Raw genomic sequence first — 19,432 nt, 5'->3', positions numbered from 1 at the left:
TCGTCCAAATAAACTATGAGTCGCATCCCGGACGCACGCAGACGTTCGATCAACGGACGCAAAACCTTGGTGAAGCACCAAGGAGCGGAGGATAGACCGAAAGCAAGGGTGGTGAATTCGTACACCTTGTCCCGCCAAAGGAACTGCAGGAACCTCCGATGTGGAGGAAAAATTGGTATGGTCAAATACGCGTCCTTTAAGTCTAGGCGCGCCATCCAGTCGGTCGGAGTACATCATAGAGAAGATCGTGGAGAAGATGGGTTCCCTCCATCTTGAAGTGGGGGTAAACCAGCCACTCGCTGAACTCGCGCAAATTGATCACGGGTCTCTGGCCCCCGTCCGCTTTGTCCACTACAAAAAGATTGCTGATGAAGCCGCGAGCATGTTAAGTGGACTGCACAACCGCCCCCTTGAGTAAAAGAGTCTGGACCTCCTGGTCGACCAAAGCGTTGTCTACCGCCGAGAACACAAGAGGACGCGGCGGGACCTGCTGGAAAGGCTCCCCGCAGAACTCAATATAGCCTTGGACAGTTTGGAGTACCCATGCGTCGCCTGTGACAGAAGTCCAAGCCAGGAAAAAATGCGCCCCCCAATTTTAGTTGGGAAGAATGGAGAACACTCACCGGAAGAGCTGGAGACACCGCCGCCTCTGCCACCACGGTTCTTTCCTTGCCGTCCCCTCGTAGGGTAGAAGTTGCCGAATCTGGCTTGATCTTGATAAGCCGCTTGGTTGGAGAGCCTCCTCTCTGATGGTTAGGGCAGCTGGACGAGCGGCCCCTGCCTCGACCGACCCCTCGGAAAACCCGAGGGCGAAAGACCTTTCGAATAGAGGTTTAGCGCCCTGTCCAAAGACGTGAATGTATTCATGAAATGCCCCAATTCTTTCATAAAGGGCTCACCATAGAGGCCTCCTTGGGCAATGGGACCCACCTCTGAATCTGCCAAATTCCCCAGTTTGGGGTCCACCTTTATCAGTAGGGATCTTCGTGGTTCCGTCGACAGGGCGCAATTGGCATTTCCTAAAAATACCACCACGAGCTGGGCCCAAGAGGAGAGGTTTTCTGGGGAGAACAGGGCCCCCGATGATTTGGCCTCTTCAGCCATATCAAGAATTTTTGTTATGGGTCCAAGAATATCCAGGAGTTTGTCTTGGCAAGCCCGCTAAGACCCGTCGATACCTTTTTTGGGATCCTTCACGAATTTCTGTAGAATTGTCGCCATGCGTGTGTCAATTTCGGGGGTTGCCGCCACCTTACCTTCTAATGAGGGGCGCGGACACTGCTCAAAGGCAATTACGCATCAGATGCGGCTGGCGACGTACTGGGCGACCTTGTCACAAGGGGTCCAGTCTGAGGATCTAGGGTGCAAGATGTCATCTGGATCCAGCATGTCGGCGCAGAGATTCTGCTCATTCGTGCCATGCTCACAGGTGGAAGGCACTGGTTGGGGAGGCCTGCAGGGACGTGAAGGCCCAGCCCCTTTATCGTCCCAGTGAGCAGAGTCGCCAGGAGTGGCAGGCGCAGGAGCGTTTGTTAGCTAAGAAAGCCTGTTCGAGGCGGGCAAAGGCGTCAGTGTCAACCCCTGCATCTTTGGCCCGCTTAGCGGGAGGCGGTTGAGGCTCAGAGGCGGCAGCGCTGCAAGGTAAAAAAGCTGGGGTAGACTGGGCTGCTCTGGCCAGTCTGTCGCAGGTTAGCTCAATTTTCCGTGACAGGCGATCTTCTAATGGGGCCATAGCCTGCTCCACCGCCTTATGAATAGAAGAGTCTACTGCATCATAGAAATCTTCGTCCCAATGCAACGCTGTGAGTGGGTCTTCCTCCTACTGGTCATCCTGGTCATCCAGGCAAGCATTCTCTTCATAGGACTCCATTAGGGTAGAAGAAAGACGATACGTAGGTAAGGGAGAAAAACACTACATAGGTTAGTGGGAGTGACTAGCGGAGGGGAACTCCGCAATATGGAAGGCTGGGGTCAGCCGAATTATCAGCAAGCGGAGCTCGCGTTCGCGAACCAAGACCTGGGATCCAACAGCCCTGGTGCAACAAATGAAAGGGCAGCCTGTCCAATAAATGGGCCCCAGCTGGACTCAACCTGCAGATACAGACTCACAGAAGCGTTAGAAAGGCATAAAAATTAAGGGCCCCCCGAGACTGGGTACAATATTCCACCACAGCCTCACAGAATATTACAGATCTTATGGCAGGCGTTCAGGGGGCATGAAAACCAACAGGTGCCTAATGGCAGAAAACAGACCGCGAACAGTGTCAGGACAGGCGGAGGCTCTTTTCGCTGCTGTGCGTTCCGAGATTCAAACGCGCAGAATGCGCGGAATCTCAAGAACACACGCAACGAGGAGGATTCCGACACGCGCCCTCTAGCGGTGAAAGTTTACACCGCGAGCTGCACCAACACGCAGCCGCTAAGGAGGAACACTCCCACGGCCGAAGAGCGAATCAGCAGAGTAGCGGCTGACTCGCACCTAATTACTTCAGCAAACACCATAGAAACGCGGCGAGCCGCCAAACAACAAATATAATAATGAAACGCGGATAACAGAGCGCGAAGGCTCCAGAAGTGCCTGAGGGAAAAATCTAGAAAAGCCTAAGAAACCAGCAAAACTGCCACAATACAAGCAATAAGCAGTTCAGCATGAATAGCAATTAAGCAGTAATGAGCTGAGCATTTAAATATAGCACAACATGAAACGGCAAACGGCATTTCCATAAACCACTGAGACAAAAGTAAACGTGACTTATCTGGCTGCAGCAGCAAAGAAAGAGGGAGATTGGACAGTGAAAGAGGACTACCAGCACCTCGGGGACCTGTGATTGGAGCAGAGAGCAGGGGGCGCTCTGGACATGGACACACTATTGTTTTGTTATGATATTCCCGATGTATCATGGGATAGTTGTTTGTTTTGATGACTTTAAAATGGCTGCTGTCATTAAAGTAAAGAAAGATAAAGCACAATCCTCGCCTCCGGTCCCGACATAGAATCAAGTGTGAGTAACACAAAGTAAAATTTAAATAGGACATATACCTTTTCAAATTTTCATGTGCTATTAATTTACAATTTTTGTAAAACATGCAAGAAACGAGGAGGTCTCTTGAGAGTGGTGATAAAATATATGAACAAACTTCATGCACCAAGTGATTTTTAAAGCATTGCATAATTGTCTTGGACTATGTCCTCCACAACAATTTTATTAGCATATACATTTACCATTTCGGCGCTCAAAGCTTCTTAATCAATCCACACATTCTTTAATTTGCTTTATCTCAAGGGAGGTGTGCATGATTTCAGGAGGTGCAAATAAGTACATTTATACATGCTTGCATTAAGCTTTAAAAACAGACTTCTCTATTACTAAACGTTTGCAGATGGGTGATGTGGAGCATGTTAAATTAATGAAGCAAAACATATGGTTCAACAAGTGTCTAGAACAGCTTTGAAGTTAGTCAATTCAACTGACAGATGTTACTTTGTCACAGACACATTCTATCAGCCCATCTGCTTGAATACTTCAATTAAGCAGGAAACAGACAACCAGCTTTTCCAAACCATTATTTGCATGATCAGCCAGGACTCTGCAGCTTAACATTTCAGCAACCTACCTTTGAAGACGCTTAATGTCTTCTGGAAGATGGACTAATCAGTGCGTGTACAGTTAATGACCAAAAAGATACATGGATAACTAAACGAAAACAGCAGATAACTCTAAAACACGCCACTGTAAAACAAGATATGCAAGCTCCTTTAGCATAATACATTTTGCCATTTCAGGAATGAGTAGAAAGGAAAAGTTTCTTAAAGACACTGACCAGCTTGATAAAAAACAACAATTACTATTTAACATCAAAGCAAATGTATATCAAATTAGTTTCTAGATAAGTTCATGAGAAACTGGAGATGGATATGATCTGCAAAAATGCTCCTGAACAAATATTGACACGTACCTTTAACAGACCTGTGAAAAAAAGTGATGTGGTACTACCTCAAACCTGATAAGTTACCACTTTAATATTGAAGACTTCTTGAATGATAATGCTCAAAAAAGAAAATCTTGAAAACAGGTAAAGGAGGAGGACTAGCGGGAAGGAGAGAAAAACAGTGGAGGAGGACGCAAGAGACCCAAAAATATCACATATAAAAGAAATGAAGTACAGAAACGGCTGAAGAAGATAAGAAAATAGGGTGAAAAGCATTGACAAAGGTAGCAGGTCTGAGTTTAATGTGTTAATATACAACACTAGCACATTGAAACAAGACTTTGGAGTGAGCCAAATGGAGCGGAAAGAGGTCTATAGTATAAAGTAGTCCCTCATGAAGTTCAAAGCGAACAATCAAGTAGAAGGATACACTTAAAATGCCAAAAATCGTAGGTGAGCAATAAATACACCACTGGGCTGAGCAAAGAAGTGATTAACAAAGTCTTAGGGCAAGGGCTAGAAGAGGCTGATTGAAGAAGGCAAAGTGGCAGACCCAAAGCCCACTCTATATAGTCTAAGGAACAAGTTTTTTGACAGCTCTACTGTCATAACAGACCTAAACAGGAGGAGATCCAAGAAAGAAAAAGAGACAAAGGTTACCACCATAGGCAAAGAAGAGAAAGAAAAAACAGAAGAAAAAAAAAAACAGGAGGGAAACGGGATAAAAAGGAGATCAATTTGAAAAAATGAAAAAGGAGTAACTAAGCAGTAACTCCTTTTTATTAATGAGATATATATTTGTTGATTAAATTAAAAACGGATTTTCTAATTTACACTGCAAAACATACATAAAAGGAATCAGTTACCTGAGTGGAGTTTGATAGTTGGTTTTTCCACGGCTCCTCTGCGCTGCTAGCCAGGTTTGTGCGGTTATGAGGTAGAGTGAGTGTGTTTCGCTGCAGATAAGGCACATTTCCATTACTTCCACTTCCTTTTACATGATTATTGCCTATTGAAAGTGTATCTGGGCTACCCAAGGGTCCAGCTGTGCTGCAAGGAACGTGACCTGCTGAAATGGGTCCATTAGCCATAGGCTGCCCGGGGCAGGAGAGACGTATTCCTGGCTGAGTAGGTACTCTGGCTAGTGCCACTTGAGGCTGACCAGGGGGAGAGTTCGTAGGCAATGATGAAGCAGCTGTTGGACCGTTAGTAATTCCAGTACATCGTACCGGCGCAACTCCCGCTTGTCTCATCTAACCAAAAGAAAACAAAGTTAAGCCAACACCAACAAAGATTAACAAAATAAAATATCTGCTACATTAAAAAGAGCTTATTTGACAAGTTAAGTAAAAATATCAGCAATTTTACACATAAGAGACTCATAATAAATAAGTGCATCAATACTAAATTTAATTATAAAATACACTACAAGGTGACCACCATTTTGGATTCTTTTAAAGTTAAAACATTAAAATAAAATTTTTGTACTGGCTGCATTTATTTGAGGCGCATTGCCTGGTTATCTCTTGGCACTTGCTTAAAAAAAAAAAAATAGTGACCGCTTTTCTGCACCATAGCTGCTCTGCAATTGCCAAGGTCCTTAGCACATATTCTATAATGAATTATCAATATCTTTTCAAACTCTTAATTGTACAACTCATGGTGAAAAAATCAAAATCTCAAGCACTTAAAACGGCGGTTACCGAATAGACATAGCCAGTACTGAGCTTTTCTCTCAAAGACTACTTTGGTTTTTCTATGCCTTCCTATCAACACTGCCGGTTAGCTGCCTTTCCGGTTTAGCGACCCATAGCTGTGGAAGTTGTTTTTTCCTCTTTATGTTTCTCGCAATTCGGATCCTACCCACAAGTTTCAAGACGTTCAGGAAAAAACAGAATGAATCCTTATTCAGCCAATCACATTTTTAAAAATCTAGTAATGTGGTTTATATAATTCTAAAGTCTTCAGTCACACATTTAAATGGCAAAAATATACAGAAGCGTTAACCCTCTATCTGCACCATTGGTGAATGTAAATATCTTAAAAACTACTGAACTAAATTACATCAAACCGCCCAAAAAGCTTTCCGTAGAGCTCTAATTTCATGCCAAGTTTATTTTAAATCTGTTGGGACTGAAGAGTCCTCTTCATGGCAAAAGACATGTACCCCTGGCATAAGTACTGCTATCTGGATCCCTAATGTGGATTTTTGTTGTGATAGGCAAACATAGGTCATGCGTGTGAGCCATGACACAGGCCTGTCTCACGGATCACTGCCTTGTTGGGCCAGCAGGGATGCTCAAAACACTGCCCTGGTGAAAGACTACCACCGTCACCAAGAGTTAAGCAGCACAAGCACGGTGGTGGCAGCATAACGTGTAGTGATCAGTAGAAGTGAACAGAACCCTTTTGACCCTGTGTCACTAACGATAGGCCTACAGGCTCACTCACTTTTTGAAAAGTCCTGCAGATGCATAATTAACTCACCCTTGGCCTACATCAGCTAGATGCAGAGTGCTGCACAGCGTGGAAATAGCGAGACTGCACTGGATATACGTAAATAACGGTCTCTTTATAAACTGCACCAAAGTGAGGTACAGTGTGTATAGAGTCCAAGGGTCTCCAGAGGTTTGGCAGAGGTTAAAGTTAGATAGCACCTTACTCTCTAAAGTGGTAGCTTGGTCGAGCAGTATGGCAGTATCAGAGGGCAGTGTTAAGCATTTGATGTACACACTCAGTCAGCAAATGAATTCACACACTCAAGGACTGAACTCTAGGCCATTTTTTTTTGTATAAAAACATATACTGTTATTTTATTAGAACCAAGCAAGCCTGATACAGGTAAGCATTCAATTCATTTCAGTAATAAGTTACTTGTTGTCAACAGTTTTAAAAAGCAATGAAGATTGTACTTGATTTGATTTACAGGGGATGCGGTAGGTTGAAATACTTAGCAAATGCAGTACATTGAAATGAATGGCATTTTAAAGTAAATGCATGTAAAATTACTTTTGAGTTACTCTTGTAATCCAGTGCTAGACGCCTAGGTTCAGCACCAGGACATTTACTTAAAACAGGTAAGTAATTACGTATTCGTAGTTTGCACCATTTTTAAAGAATATTTTCAGATTTCAAAAGTTCACACTTAAAAACTTTTTGGACCAGTACATTTAAATACATAGGCTTTTCCTGTAAATTGCAGGTAAGTCACTTTTGCAATCCAGGGCTGGACTCCTAGCGTCAGCACTGGGACATCTACATAAAACAGGTAAGTAATTAAGTTTTTGTAGTTTGTACAATTTTTAAAGAATATTCTTGTATTTCAAAAGTTGACAATTTAAAACTTTTTCACTAAGAACCCCCAATGTTATCCTATGGAAGGAAATTCAATTCACAGGTAAGTTACTTTTTAGTTACTTTTCTTACTCAATGCTGGACACCTAGGTTCAGCACTGGGACCTTTCCTGCAAACAGTTTAGAGAATTCGGTTAGGTTATTTGTGCGATTTTTAAGGAATATTCTTAGTTTTCAAAAGTCGACACTGACACTTTTTCTCCCAAAAAGTTTCTATGTTTTCCTATGAGAAAAACAGGTTATCGATTTCGAGTTAAGTATTCGGTCTTTGAAGTGAGGGTTCTGGGCAAGACACAGGGGTCTCCCAGGGTCAGTGATGCACTGACTGTTGTTGCACCCCCCAGTGGCACTAGGGCGGCTGGGTGCAGAGTGTTGAGGCCCAATGTTATCCTAAAGAGGATAGGAGGACTTCGGTTGGTGGCTGCTGGCAAGCAGGCAATGGGGTTGTGGGAGCAAAGCTCCTAGGGTTAAGCTCAGGGCAAGTTGGGGACCAAGTTAACACCAAAGGGGCACCCTCTGCTGCACTAGGGCGGCCGGGTGCAGGGTGCTGTTTTGAGGTCAGGCGCCCTGTTGATTTCAATGGAGATTCTCTGGGGCAAAGAAACACTGCAGACTCGGGGACGAGGATCCTCCAGGAGTGACCATCACTTCGAGGGGTAAGTTGGGCTGTTGAGGGTTGGTTAGGCACAGCTGGGTTGGGCACACAAGACCGTGGGGCGTTGGGTGCAGGGGTGCCTTGGGACATCTTATTTTCTTACCCCCTCTGGTTGCAGAAGGGGGAGGGCTCTGGATTGAGGCTGCAGGCATCGTCAGGAGGCTTGAGGCAGGTTAGGGGTTGCCAGATCACGGGTCAGGATCGCCGGGGGGACCTCCTCGTGGTATCTGTCCACTCGAGCTCGGGCCGGATTCGGCGGGTGCAGTGTGTGCTGGATTCGCGGTTTCAGGCTGGCACCAGAAGCTGCAGTTCAAACACGTCCGGTGTTTACGGGAGAAACAGCTTGGAAAGTGAATGCAGGCAGGTCCTCCGGGGTTTTTGAGGTTGCTGGCCGCTGGACACACCGGGGTTTTGCAGGAGCAGGTTCGAGGGGAGACAGGCCTGTAGGGCTGGGGCCAAGTTAGTGGGTGTCGTCCTCTTGCTAGCTCTGCACGGCTATTCGTTCTTATCTTTTCTCTTGTTGTTGCTGGATCTGAGGAAGGAAGGTTCAGGGTGCCCCGGAATACTAAATTTAGGGGCGTTACAGTTAGGTAAAGGGCAGGGACCAATGGGTCCCTTCCCTGGGGGTGGGTACACCCCCTATTCTGCCACTCTCCAGTGGGAGGGGGGCAGGAGCCTGTCCCTGGTTGGCTGGGTCCCCCCATCCTCAAGACAGCGGCGACTCGAGGTTGTGCTTCACCTCGCCTCCCCCACCTGAGGGGTGGAGTTGGCAGAGGTGGGCACATCTCTCTTCCTCCCTCGTTTTTCCTGCCGGTTCTCCCGCCAAATGTGGGGGGTAGAACCAGTGGGGACCAGTTGCTGAGTACAGCAAGTGGTCTGGAGAAGCTCACAAATGCGGCCGGCCTTTGAAGCTTCCCCTGCCCATCCTGGGGGAGGGGACCTAGCAACTCATCCCAGGATGTGCACTGTTGCAGGCCCTCGAGAGCGGATGGCTTTTGACCCAGGGGTCCAGCAACAGGTCTGGTGGGTGGCAGCCTAAGCAGCCACTCAGTTGGGACACTGGTTGTGGGTCGAGTTCAGAAGGCATTTCTAAAATGCCCTCTGTTGTGCGTTTTACATTGAAAAACACACTGGCATCAGTGTGGGTACAAGGTGCTGAGAAGTTTGATACCAAACTTTCCAGACTTCAGTGTATCCATCATGGAACTGTGGAGTTTGTAATGACAACCTCCCAGCACCATATACTCTTTAATCCCATTCTCCAGGACGAGACGAGCATAGGCTGGATCCTGCACCTTCAGGCTCCGCCATTCTTACGGACGCACCCACCCGTGTTACATTCGCATAATTGACAGCCATACCTCCGGCTCCCGATCATACCCATTAACCGGGACGGAACTATCACCGGTTCATCGATATACGCTAAACGCATCTTTCAGCCCTAAAGAGTCACAGGCAGTGACCTGTTGACGAAACACGTGTCGGTTGCCATTGTTTTTTTCACAAATACCTCTTACATAAAACAGCTTTCATGGAACTACCGGTGTCGACCTCCATATAATTTTCATTATTGTAACAACTGTTAATCATATATTTGTGCCCAGGACATTTGTGATTTCAGTGTTTAGGGCCTTTGGCTCATAACTCATTCAGAGGTTTGGGGTCTACCCCTGCCCTGGTTGCACCGTGAAGCATTTGTTCTTCGTTCCCCTAATACACTATACCTGTAACCTGCCCTAGCGCCACCCTCCTGCTCCCTCTGAAACCCCCCGCAGAAACGAGTACTCTTTAATGGTACACTGCACTTACAATGTCTGAGAATGGACTCAGACACTGTAGGGGCACAGGACTCATGCCTCTGTGCCCTCACCACTGGCATAGTGCACCCAGCTGGAGGGGTGACTGACCTAGGCCAGGGCAGTGGTTGGTAGGCATGGCACACAGGGATGTGTGCCATGTAGACTCTTTACTTTTGATCTGCACCAAGACACGCAGCCTGCAAGGCAGTGTGTTTGTGAAAAGGTACAGGGCCCCTAAGGGTGGCACAATTGGTGCTGTAGCCCTTAGAAGCTTCCTCTGGTCACAGTGCCCCGGGAACATGGGGTACCATTTACCAGGGACCTACCTGTGGCCAGAGTTGCCAATTGGGTTTTGTTTTGGGGAAAGAACACAGGCCCTGGGGTCCTGATTGGCCGGGCCCCAGAGCACATCAAGTCAAAGAGCATCAGTAGTCTGGCAACAAAAAAAAAAAGGGGGGGGGGGGAGGTTTACTGCAACAGAAACGCACTTTCTCACAATGTATTTGTGCCTGGAAAGAGTAAAGTGCAGGGATAGAGCAGTACTGTGAAGTGCAGGTATAGTTAGTGCATGTAGTGAGTATATGTACCCCTGCGAGGAATACTTTACATGAGAGATGTAGTGGTGTGCAGTGCATGCACAATTAAAGTATGTGCTGGGCGTTGTAATGGTAGAGGCACTCTTGTGGTCTGACACCCTGTGAGGACCTTTGACTGCCATTATTTAAATGACTTTGGTGTGTTATTTTATCCTAGCCTGAATGTACGACAGTCCTGCATATGCCTAGCTTCTCTTACAAGTTTCTTTCTTGTAATCTTGCTGTCTTTCAGTGGGAGCTGTCACGGAGTAGGACAGCCTTACCAAGAACTAAACGTGTGGGAAGAGCATTTGAAAGCGGGAGAGAGAGGTGTGGAACGTACTTTTTGGTCTCAAAGTGCAGTGTTGTGGGCAGTGATGCACACATGTGCTCAGTGTTGTACATTGAGAGATGAAGTATGTGAATCTATAAGCAGTTGTGCAACATTGTGCATGGTGTTGTACATTGATGAGAATTATGAAGTTCTTACTATTGGATTTGAAATGGCCTCATGTCATCATTTTTCCTGACTGCCTTGCTTCAGTTTTTCTGCGTGCACAGCAGCGCTTGCAAGTTGTTTGGGTTATTCACGTTCAAGGTCTTTTTGTTTTGTGAGAGATTGTTTATGTACCCGGAAGGCTTTGTGAGCTTCGTCAAGATAAAGGCTGGAACATGCGAGATTTGGAGAAGGAGACGTGAGAATGGGTATGCTTGCTTGGAACCTGGCCAGTTATGGTAAGATTCCTCTGGCCCGCGGGGAGGTCTTCCTCGAACCTTCTTGTGTGTTTTGAGATCATAAAACTGAGGGCTGTTGACTCAGAAACCGGGAGTTTGGAATCTGAGAGGGGACGGACGCATCTACCTCAGAGTGGGGGACCCTGGTTGCTGAGGCTCTCAATCACTACTGTTTAACTTCCCCAGTAAGGAGTGGGTGAGATGCAGTGTTTGCACCAGGTGATGTATTGAGTTTTGGTTATTGCCATTGTGATGTTTGGCCAGTGGCTTTTATCATTTGATGTATTTTCTTTGTGATGTTTGAGTGAGTCACTGAGCACCTCCAAAGTAATCATCTGATATATATATATATATATATATATATCAACAACAAACTCCTCCCAATTTTGAAGAAGCAGAGGCAGCACAGGGAAACCTTTTGGAAGTACTTTAGTGGACTGAACAGGCATGATGCATTTCGGTCTAACTGGCCTTAGTCAGATGCCTTTGTGTTTCCCACCCATGTTTTGAATTGTCCTGCCACTTTCCCATTGGTGGGAATCTGCCCCACCCCAGATCATGTGCCCGTACACTAAATGCTGCTCGTGAGAACAACAAGTCCCAGAGTTCACTGCTTCAGGTAAGTTTTACGTGGGGATTCTTTGCTGTTATGTCCTTAATGGTTAGCAGAGTGCAGGGCAATACGCGAGGTGACAGAGTGTAAAATTCCAGATTGAAATGACGTCCCAGGGCTTCCTTGGGTCCCCTTCACTTTCTAGACCCCAGGCATCCGCCGGGCAGGAGCAGGAATAACAGTGTATCACCGCCCTTCGTGCAGTCACGAACCGTGTAGCAGCCGCCCTTGCTTAGCTGGAACTGTGAGGAGGGCCCGAGTCAAATCCAATACCTTGGATGTAGAAAAGAACTACAGAAGCAGGAACCAGTGATGCTCAGGCCGCTTGCAGAACGGGGCCTCTGCATCGCGTCTCTGGCTGACGCAAATAACATCAACATAACATCAACAACAAACTCCTCCCAATTTTGACGAAGCAGAGGCCACACAGGGAAACCTTTTGGAAGCACTTTAGTGGACTTAACAGGCATGATATATATTGAATATGCTACTTACCAGTATGCATCTGTTCTTGGCATGTAGGGCTGCTGACATTCATATCTGTGCATAGATCGCCGCCTAGTGTTGGGTCCGGATGTTTGCACGTTGTTGTCCTGGAAGAGTCTTCGAAGTATCCTTGGATAGGTGACTCCTCCCCTGGACTACAGTGCGCATGGGCATCCCCTCCATCCTCAGATTGTTTTTCGCCATTGTGGCAGTGATGGAGTAGATACAGAAAGTGATGACCATGCTTTACAGTAATTGAGAGCTGCAGCTGCGACAGGCGCCGGGGAGGAGGGAGGGCGATATGAATGTCAGCAGCCCTACATGCCAAGAACAGATGCATACTGGTAAGTAGCATATTCAGTTCGAGGCATGTGGGCTGCTGAATTCATATCTGTGCATAGAATGTATAGCAGTGCCCTCTATTAGCGGCGGCTACCCGTGCCAGCTGCAGCGGTCTGAAAAAGAGTTTTTAGAACAGCCAGTCCTACAGCTGCCTGCTGTTTTGACTGCACATCTACACAATAGTGTTTAGTAAAAGTGTGTGTAGTGGACCATGTGGCTGCTCTGCATATATCATGCAGGGGAATATTTCCTAGAAAAGCCATGGAGGCCCCTAACTTACGTGTTGAGTGGGCTCGTGGTGGAATAGTTAATGTGCATTTTGCCTTTTGATAACAGATTTGAATACACTTAACTATCCATCTGGCTATCCCTGCTTTGGAGATGGCGTTACCTTTGTGGTGCGGGGCAAAGGCAACGAACAGTTGTTTTGTCTTCCTGAAGGGTTTAGTCCTGTCGATGTAGTACATGAGGGCCCTTCGTACATCTAGTGTATGGAGTGCCCTTTCCGCGACAGTTTGCGGGTTTTGGACGAAAACGGGCAGTTCGATAGTCTGATTCATGTGGAACTGCGATATTACTTTGGGCATGAATTTTGGGTTGGTACGTAGTACGACCCTGTTGGCATGAACCTGTATAAATGGCTCTTGAACGGTTAGTGCCTGGAGTTCACTAACTCTTCTTAAGGAAGTGATCGCTACCAGGAAAGCTACTTTCCAGGTGAGGAATTGAATCTCGCATGAGTGTAGAGGTTCAAAGGGTGGACCCATTAGGCGTGTGAGGACCAGGTTGAGGTTCCACATTGGAGCCGGTGGGTGACTAGGTGGAATGACTCGTTTGAGTCCTTCCAAGAATGCTTTGATGGCAGGCACTCTGAATAGAGAGAGGTGCTGCCTGGTTTGCAGATAGGCTGATATTGCGGTCAAATGGACACGTATAGAAGTGTACGCCAGATTGCATCGGTATAGGTGTAATAGGTAGCAGATGATGTTTTGGATGGATGCGTCCAGCGGGTTAATGTCATTATTACTGCAATAAATGACGAACCTTTTCCATTTGGCTGCATAGCAAGCTCTTGTAGTGGGTCTCCTGGCCTCCTTGATGATGTCCATACAGTCAGGTGGCAGGTTGAGATAGCCAAACTCTAGGACTTCAGGAGCCAGATTGCCAGGTTCAGCTGTTGCGGATCTGGGTGCTGAATCTCTCCATGGTTCTGCGTCAAATGAGCGGGTTTGATCCGCAGCCTTTGATGCGGCACCACGGAAAGTTCGAGGAAGGTGGTGTACCATGGCTGGCGTGCCCACGTAGGAGCAACTAGGACGAGTGTCAGGGAGTGTTGTCTGAGTTTGCGAGCCACCAGCGGTATCAATGGCGCTGGGGGAAAAGCGTACGCAAATCTGCCGGACCAGTTCATCCATATCGCATTGCCCTGCGACTGCGGATGTGGGAACCTGGCGGCAAAGCTTTGGCATTTTGCGTTTTCGCTTGAGGCGAACAGGTCTATCTCCGGATGACCCCACTGCTGGAAGTACGGCTGGAGTACTGATGGGTGTAACTCCCACTCGTGCATCTGGTGGCTGTGTCTGCTGAGCAGATCCGCCATCTGGTTGTCCTTGCCGGGGAGGTGTTCCGCCATGAGGAACATGTTCCTCTGAATGGCCCACTTCCACATGCTCTGAGCCAGATGAGACAACTGTGGAGAGTGCGTTCCTCCCTGCTTCTGTATGTAGTACATTGCGGTCATGTTGTCCGTCCAGATCAACACGACCTTGTTGCACAGATGTACTTTGAATGCCTTCATGGCCAGGAAGATTGCCATCAGTTCCAGAAGGTTGATGTGCATCTTCTTCTGTTGTGTCGTCCATAGTCCCTGCACTGTGTAGTGGAGTACATGAGCTCCCCATCCCTGGAGAGACGCGTCCGCTGTCAGTACTATTTGTGGAACAGGCTCTTGGAACGGTCGGCCCTTGCAAAGGTTTTGTGGAGTCCACCAATGCAGAGAGTTGTATGCCCGACCGCTCACCAACACTAGGTCTTTTAGCTGTCCTTGAGCCCGATTCCACTGACGTGCTAGGCACTCCTGAAGCGGGCGCATATGTAATCTCGCGTGTGGGACTATGAAGATGCAGGAGGCCATCATGCCTATCAACTGCATGAACACTCGCGCTTGAAGTGAGTGTTTGGGTTTGAACTTGGAGATCAGCAGTTGCATGCTGTTGATCCTCACTAAATTTGGCTGAGCTGTGGCCGCCAGAGTGTCTATAGTCGCACCTAGGTACTGTTGTACGTGTGCGGGCTGGAGATGGGACTTTGGGTAATTTAGTGAGAATCCTAGACTGTGAAGAAGGTGAATGGTGCGGGACATGTGGCTGGCACATTGCTGGGCTGACTTCGCTTGAACGAGCCAGTCGTCCAGGTAGGGGTAGACGTGTATGTGCTGCCTCCGTAGATGTGCTGCCACCGTAGCTAGGCACTTCGTGAAAACCCTGGGTGCTGTTGTCACGCCGAAGGGAAGGACTTTGAACTGGTAATGCTGACCCTGAACAGTAAACCGGAGGTATTTTTTGTGTGAGGGGTGAATGGGGATGTGGAAATACGCATCCTTGAGGTCCAGCGTGGCTAGGAAGTCTCCCTTCTTGAGAAGCGGAAGGACTTGCTGGAGAGTGAGCATGTGAAAGTGCTCTGAAAGAATGTACCGGTTCAGGGGTCTTAGGTCTAATATAGGTCTGAGTGACCCGTCCTTTTTTGGAATCAAGAAGTAGAGGGAGTTCACTCCCGTACCCTGCTCGTGGACGGGTACGACCTCTATAGCGCCTTTTAGAAGCATACTTTGCACCTCCTGCTGTAAGAGCGTTAAGTGCTCTGAGGACATAGGACGGTTTCTTGGCGGTATTATGGGTGGAGTGGAGGTTAACTCTAGACAGTAACCGTATTTGACAATATCTTTGACCCACCTGTCCGTGGTGATGGAGTTCCACGTGGACAGGAACCTTTGTAGCCTTCCCCCGACAGGTGTTATGTGGTCGGGAGGAAGGGAGAGGGCGTCACTGCTTGTTTTTGGGGGAGGACCTGGTGTTGCCGTAGCCGCGTCCTCTGCCCTTTGTACTGGAGCCACGATATCCACCTCGGGTGTTTTTATCGTAGGTGGTCTGTGTATTGCCTTTGTTATACGTTTGTTGTGACCCCTGTCCTCTACCTGCTCCCTTGTTTCCGGGGCGACGAAAGGAGCCGCTCCGAAAGGACTGAGTTTGGAGGGCGCCCATGGACTTTGCAGTGTCCGTGTCCTTTTTGATCTTTTCAAGGGTGGTGTCAACCTCCGGCCCGAATAAATAGTCGGGGTTGACAGGCTGGTTGAGTATATTATTTTGTACCTCAGGCTTGAATCCAGAGATTCGTAGCCAGGCATGGCGTCTCAGCATGACGCTTGTGTTTATGGCCCTGGCAGCTGTGTCAGCGGCATCTAGTGCACACTTGATGGAAGCATTCGTGAGTAGCTGTCCTTCTCTGATGAGAATTTCTGCGCCTTCCTTGAACTGGTCAGGGAGATGTTGGAATAGTTGCTCCAGTGTGTCATAGTGCGCTCTATCATAGCGAGCAAGGAGCGCTTGAGTGTTGGCTATGCGCCATATGTTGGCAGCTTGGGCGGCAACTCGCTTGCCAGAGGTCTCTAACACCTTGGACTCTTTGTCCGGGGGAGGAGCGTCACCTGTCGTTTGCGAGTGTGCCCTCTTGCGAGCATTCGCTACGACAATGGAGTCTAGTGGTAATTGGCCTCTGATGTAAGTAGGGTCCCCAGGTGCTGATCGGTATTTATCAATCCTGGGGTTTATCACTCGTGCCCTGGTGGGTTCCTTGAAAATGTCCTTGGCTGGTTTGAGGACTCCTTTCAACATGGGCAGAGTCTTTACATGCCGTTCTGAGGATGCGAAAGTGTCCATAAGAAAGTCATCTTCGATGGTGTCAGAGTGAAGCTGCACCCCATGGTTATTGGCAGCACGTTCAATAAGAGCGTTGAAGGCTGCAGTATCCTCTGTGGGAGATGTTTTTGCCCCATAGAGTTGTGGGTCTTGTGCATCGAGAGGTGCACCTGGGTCCACTGGGTCGCCCCAAGTGTGATCAGGGTCCTGCTGGTCATCAGGGTCCATGTCTCCACGGTAGGGGATTTGGTCCTCCATGTAGTCCTCCAACGCATCCGTGTCGGAGTGTGTGGGAGAGAATAACTGTGGGTCCTGGTAGGATGAGTGGAAAGGTTCATAAAGGGCAGGTTCTGATTCTACAGGCAGCTTCCTTTTTAGTGGGATCCTGAAAGGGTCCAACGGTGGTTCCGAAGTTATTCTCCGCTCGTGGAGAATCATTCTGCCAGTGTTGGCGTCGATGACACGTGCCGGAGACGTCTCGGCAGGTGTAATCGTGGACTGGGTGACCCGTGTCCTGAGTTGGAATATTTTCGGGATTGTGGACGGAGGCAAGCCAAAGGTAATGTTGGCTGGCACCGAAGAGGCTGCCGGAGCGTCGATCGGTCCGGAACCCGACGGGTCCTGGAGGGCAGTCTTGGTTTTGCTGCTTTGTGCCGCAAAGGGTCGCGTTTGGAGCGCCTTTGAGGCTTTTGCACCGACCAGGTTCGTAGAGGCAGCCGTGGACTTTTTCGGCGCCGGTGGTTCATCGAGTCGAGGTGTGGAAATGACCGTCGACGTTTTCGATGCGTGAGGCTTTGGTGTTGTCGAGGGAGCGATGCGAGACGTAGCAGGCAGTGCGGTCCTCGGTGTCGTCGGCGCCGGGAGTTGAGCAGGTTTGTTGGCGCCGAAGGCCTTTTTCCGTACGTCGACTCCGACGTCGCCCGCTTCAAGTTCGGCACCGAAGTCTCTCTTGGTGCGCTCGGTGCCGACGCGTTTCACTGGCGTCGAAGGCGTGGGAGGCCTCGATCCGACTAGCGCCACTTTCGGTTTCGTTTGAACCGGTGCAGCTTTCGGTTTCGGTTTTGTAGAAGTGAAACCAGCCGGTTTAGGCAGTAATGGCTGCCGCTTAATGTCCGAGGCCGGGGCCGAAGAACTGCGGGATGGGTCTCGGGTAAGGCCCGAAGGCGATCCCTCGACCGGAGCCATGGACTGTGGCACTGGGCTTTCTTCGGTCTGAACAGGTAGGCCTTGTTCATCATTGGAGCTACTCTCTTCGGCCCCTAAGGCCTCCTCGTCGTCTCCTACCTCGGTGTCGTCTTCACCTCTGTGGAAGAGTGATTCGTCGACTTCGTCCGACCCGGAGTCGTGTTCGGAAACGGGACTGGAGGGTAGGACTTCCAATTCTTCGACATCTTCGGCCTCGTTGAAGATGTCCGCTGGTGCCGGTGCCGCGTGCTGCGCTTCTAGTCTCGCCGCTCGTCGATTCCGTAGAGTCTTTTTGGAACGGAACCGGGCACAGGCCATGCATGTCGATTCGTCGTGGTCCGGCGAAAGGCATTTGTTGCACACCGGATGGACGTCGATGTGGGGGTACTTCGCATTGCACACCGGACACCTCTTGAATGGCATCCTCGATTCCATCGTCGAAGTAGTCGATGGACAGGTAAATGCGAAAAAAGTCGGTCCTGAAAGTTAGTAAACTAACAAGGTGGTATCGAAAACCGATCGATAAACAGTACCGACGCGAACTAAAGGCCTTTTGGCCTCGACAAAATTTTTTTCCTAACTTGAGCTAAGATAGCACATCCGAACCCAATGGCGGAAAAAAACAATCTGAGGATGGAGGGGATGCCCATGCGCACTGTAGTCCAGGGGAGGAGTCACCTATCCAAGGATACTTCGAAGACTCTTCCAGGACAACAACGTGCAAACATCCGGACCCAACACTAGGCGGCGATCTATGCACAGATATGAATTCAGCAGCCCACATGCCTCGAACATATATCTTTCTGATCTCTTGCAGGACATCAAGTATATTTGCTTGAGTCTTATTTCATTTTATTTGCTGCTTGTTTATTCATCAGTGTTATTCATGCATTATATTTACCAAGTGTGTTATTATTGCTTGCATATAAACATATATATCTCTGTGTATTTCAATCTTGTACAGTTGGCATCTGGGAAAGCCTTTCTGTTAGAAAGCATTGTGTAAAATAAAACCCCAAGCCTTATTCTAAAAGAGAGCGTCCTTGCATTTTGTAAAATAAAACCCTTTTCTAAAGGTGTTGTTTTGTGTTTAAGTCTTTTGCTGTGCCGAGTGTTGAGCCATAGTGTGGGAGCTGTATTATCTGATAGGCGCCAGCAAGAAAGGTGTATGTGTTCTTCTAAGAAGTACGATATATGAAGGGTGAAGTGTTGTGCAGCGAGTGTGTGCACTAGCAATACATGTGTTTGCAAATAGAACACTATGACAATACACAAAGGATACAGAACTTTGCAGTGTGCAAAGAGTTAATGTGTGCACCTGGAGTGCCACAATACATGGTGGTGACAGCACTAGACAGTTTATGTACACAGAGGACCCTGGGTTCCATTTTGGGAAGCCCAAGCCTGCCTGATGAAGACATGAGGAGTAGAGGGATTCCCCCTAACCCCAGGCAGATTAGTGTGTGTAGGAAAGTGGGTTTTTGTTGCAGTAACCCCCCTTTTTTTGCCTAATAGCTGATGCACTTTTCCTTGTTGTGCCCTGGGTTCCTGCCAATCAGGTGCCCAGGGCCTGTGTTGCTTCCCTAAAAACTGCCTAACAGACAAAACCCGAATTGGCAAACCCTGGCCACATGTCAGCCCCTGGTAAATGGTACCCTAGGTACCCAGGGCCTTGTGACCAGGGAAGGCCTCTAAGGGCTGCAGCACTTATTGTGCCACCCTTACAGGCCCTGTACCCTAACACACACACACTGCTCTTGCAGGCTGAGTGTCTGGGAGCAGAACAAAACAGAGTCGACATGGCACACATCCCTGTGTGCCATGCCCGCACCTACACTGCCATG

General features: G+C 48.2%; 1 protein-coding gene across 3 annotated transcripts in view; it reads right to left on the bottom strand.

Moving 5' to 3' along the window:
• The window catches only part of KDM6A (lysine demethylase 6A), a 1,084,836-nt gene that overhangs the window by 494,673 nt on the left and 570,731 nt on the right, over window positions 1-19,432 (bottom strand). For all 3 annotated transcript variants that reach the window (XM_085622961.1, XM_085622962.1, XM_085622963.1), the window contains one exon: window positions 4,797-5,183. In XM_085622961.1, the coding sequence (XP_085479087.1) occupies window positions 4,797-5,183 (387 nt within the window). The remainder of the gene's footprint in view (window positions 1-4,796; window positions 5,184-19,432) is intronic.

The sequence above is a fragment of the Triturus cristatus genome, chromosome 8, assembly GCF_964204655.1.
Source record: "Triturus cristatus chromosome 8, aTriCri1.1, whole genome shotgun sequence".
Classification (NCBI taxonomy): Eukaryota; Metazoa; Chordata; class Amphibia; order Caudata; family Salamandridae; genus Triturus; species Triturus cristatus.
Note: the sequence above shows the minus strand (reverse complement) of the source record. Positions and strands in the feature narration are given on the sequence as shown.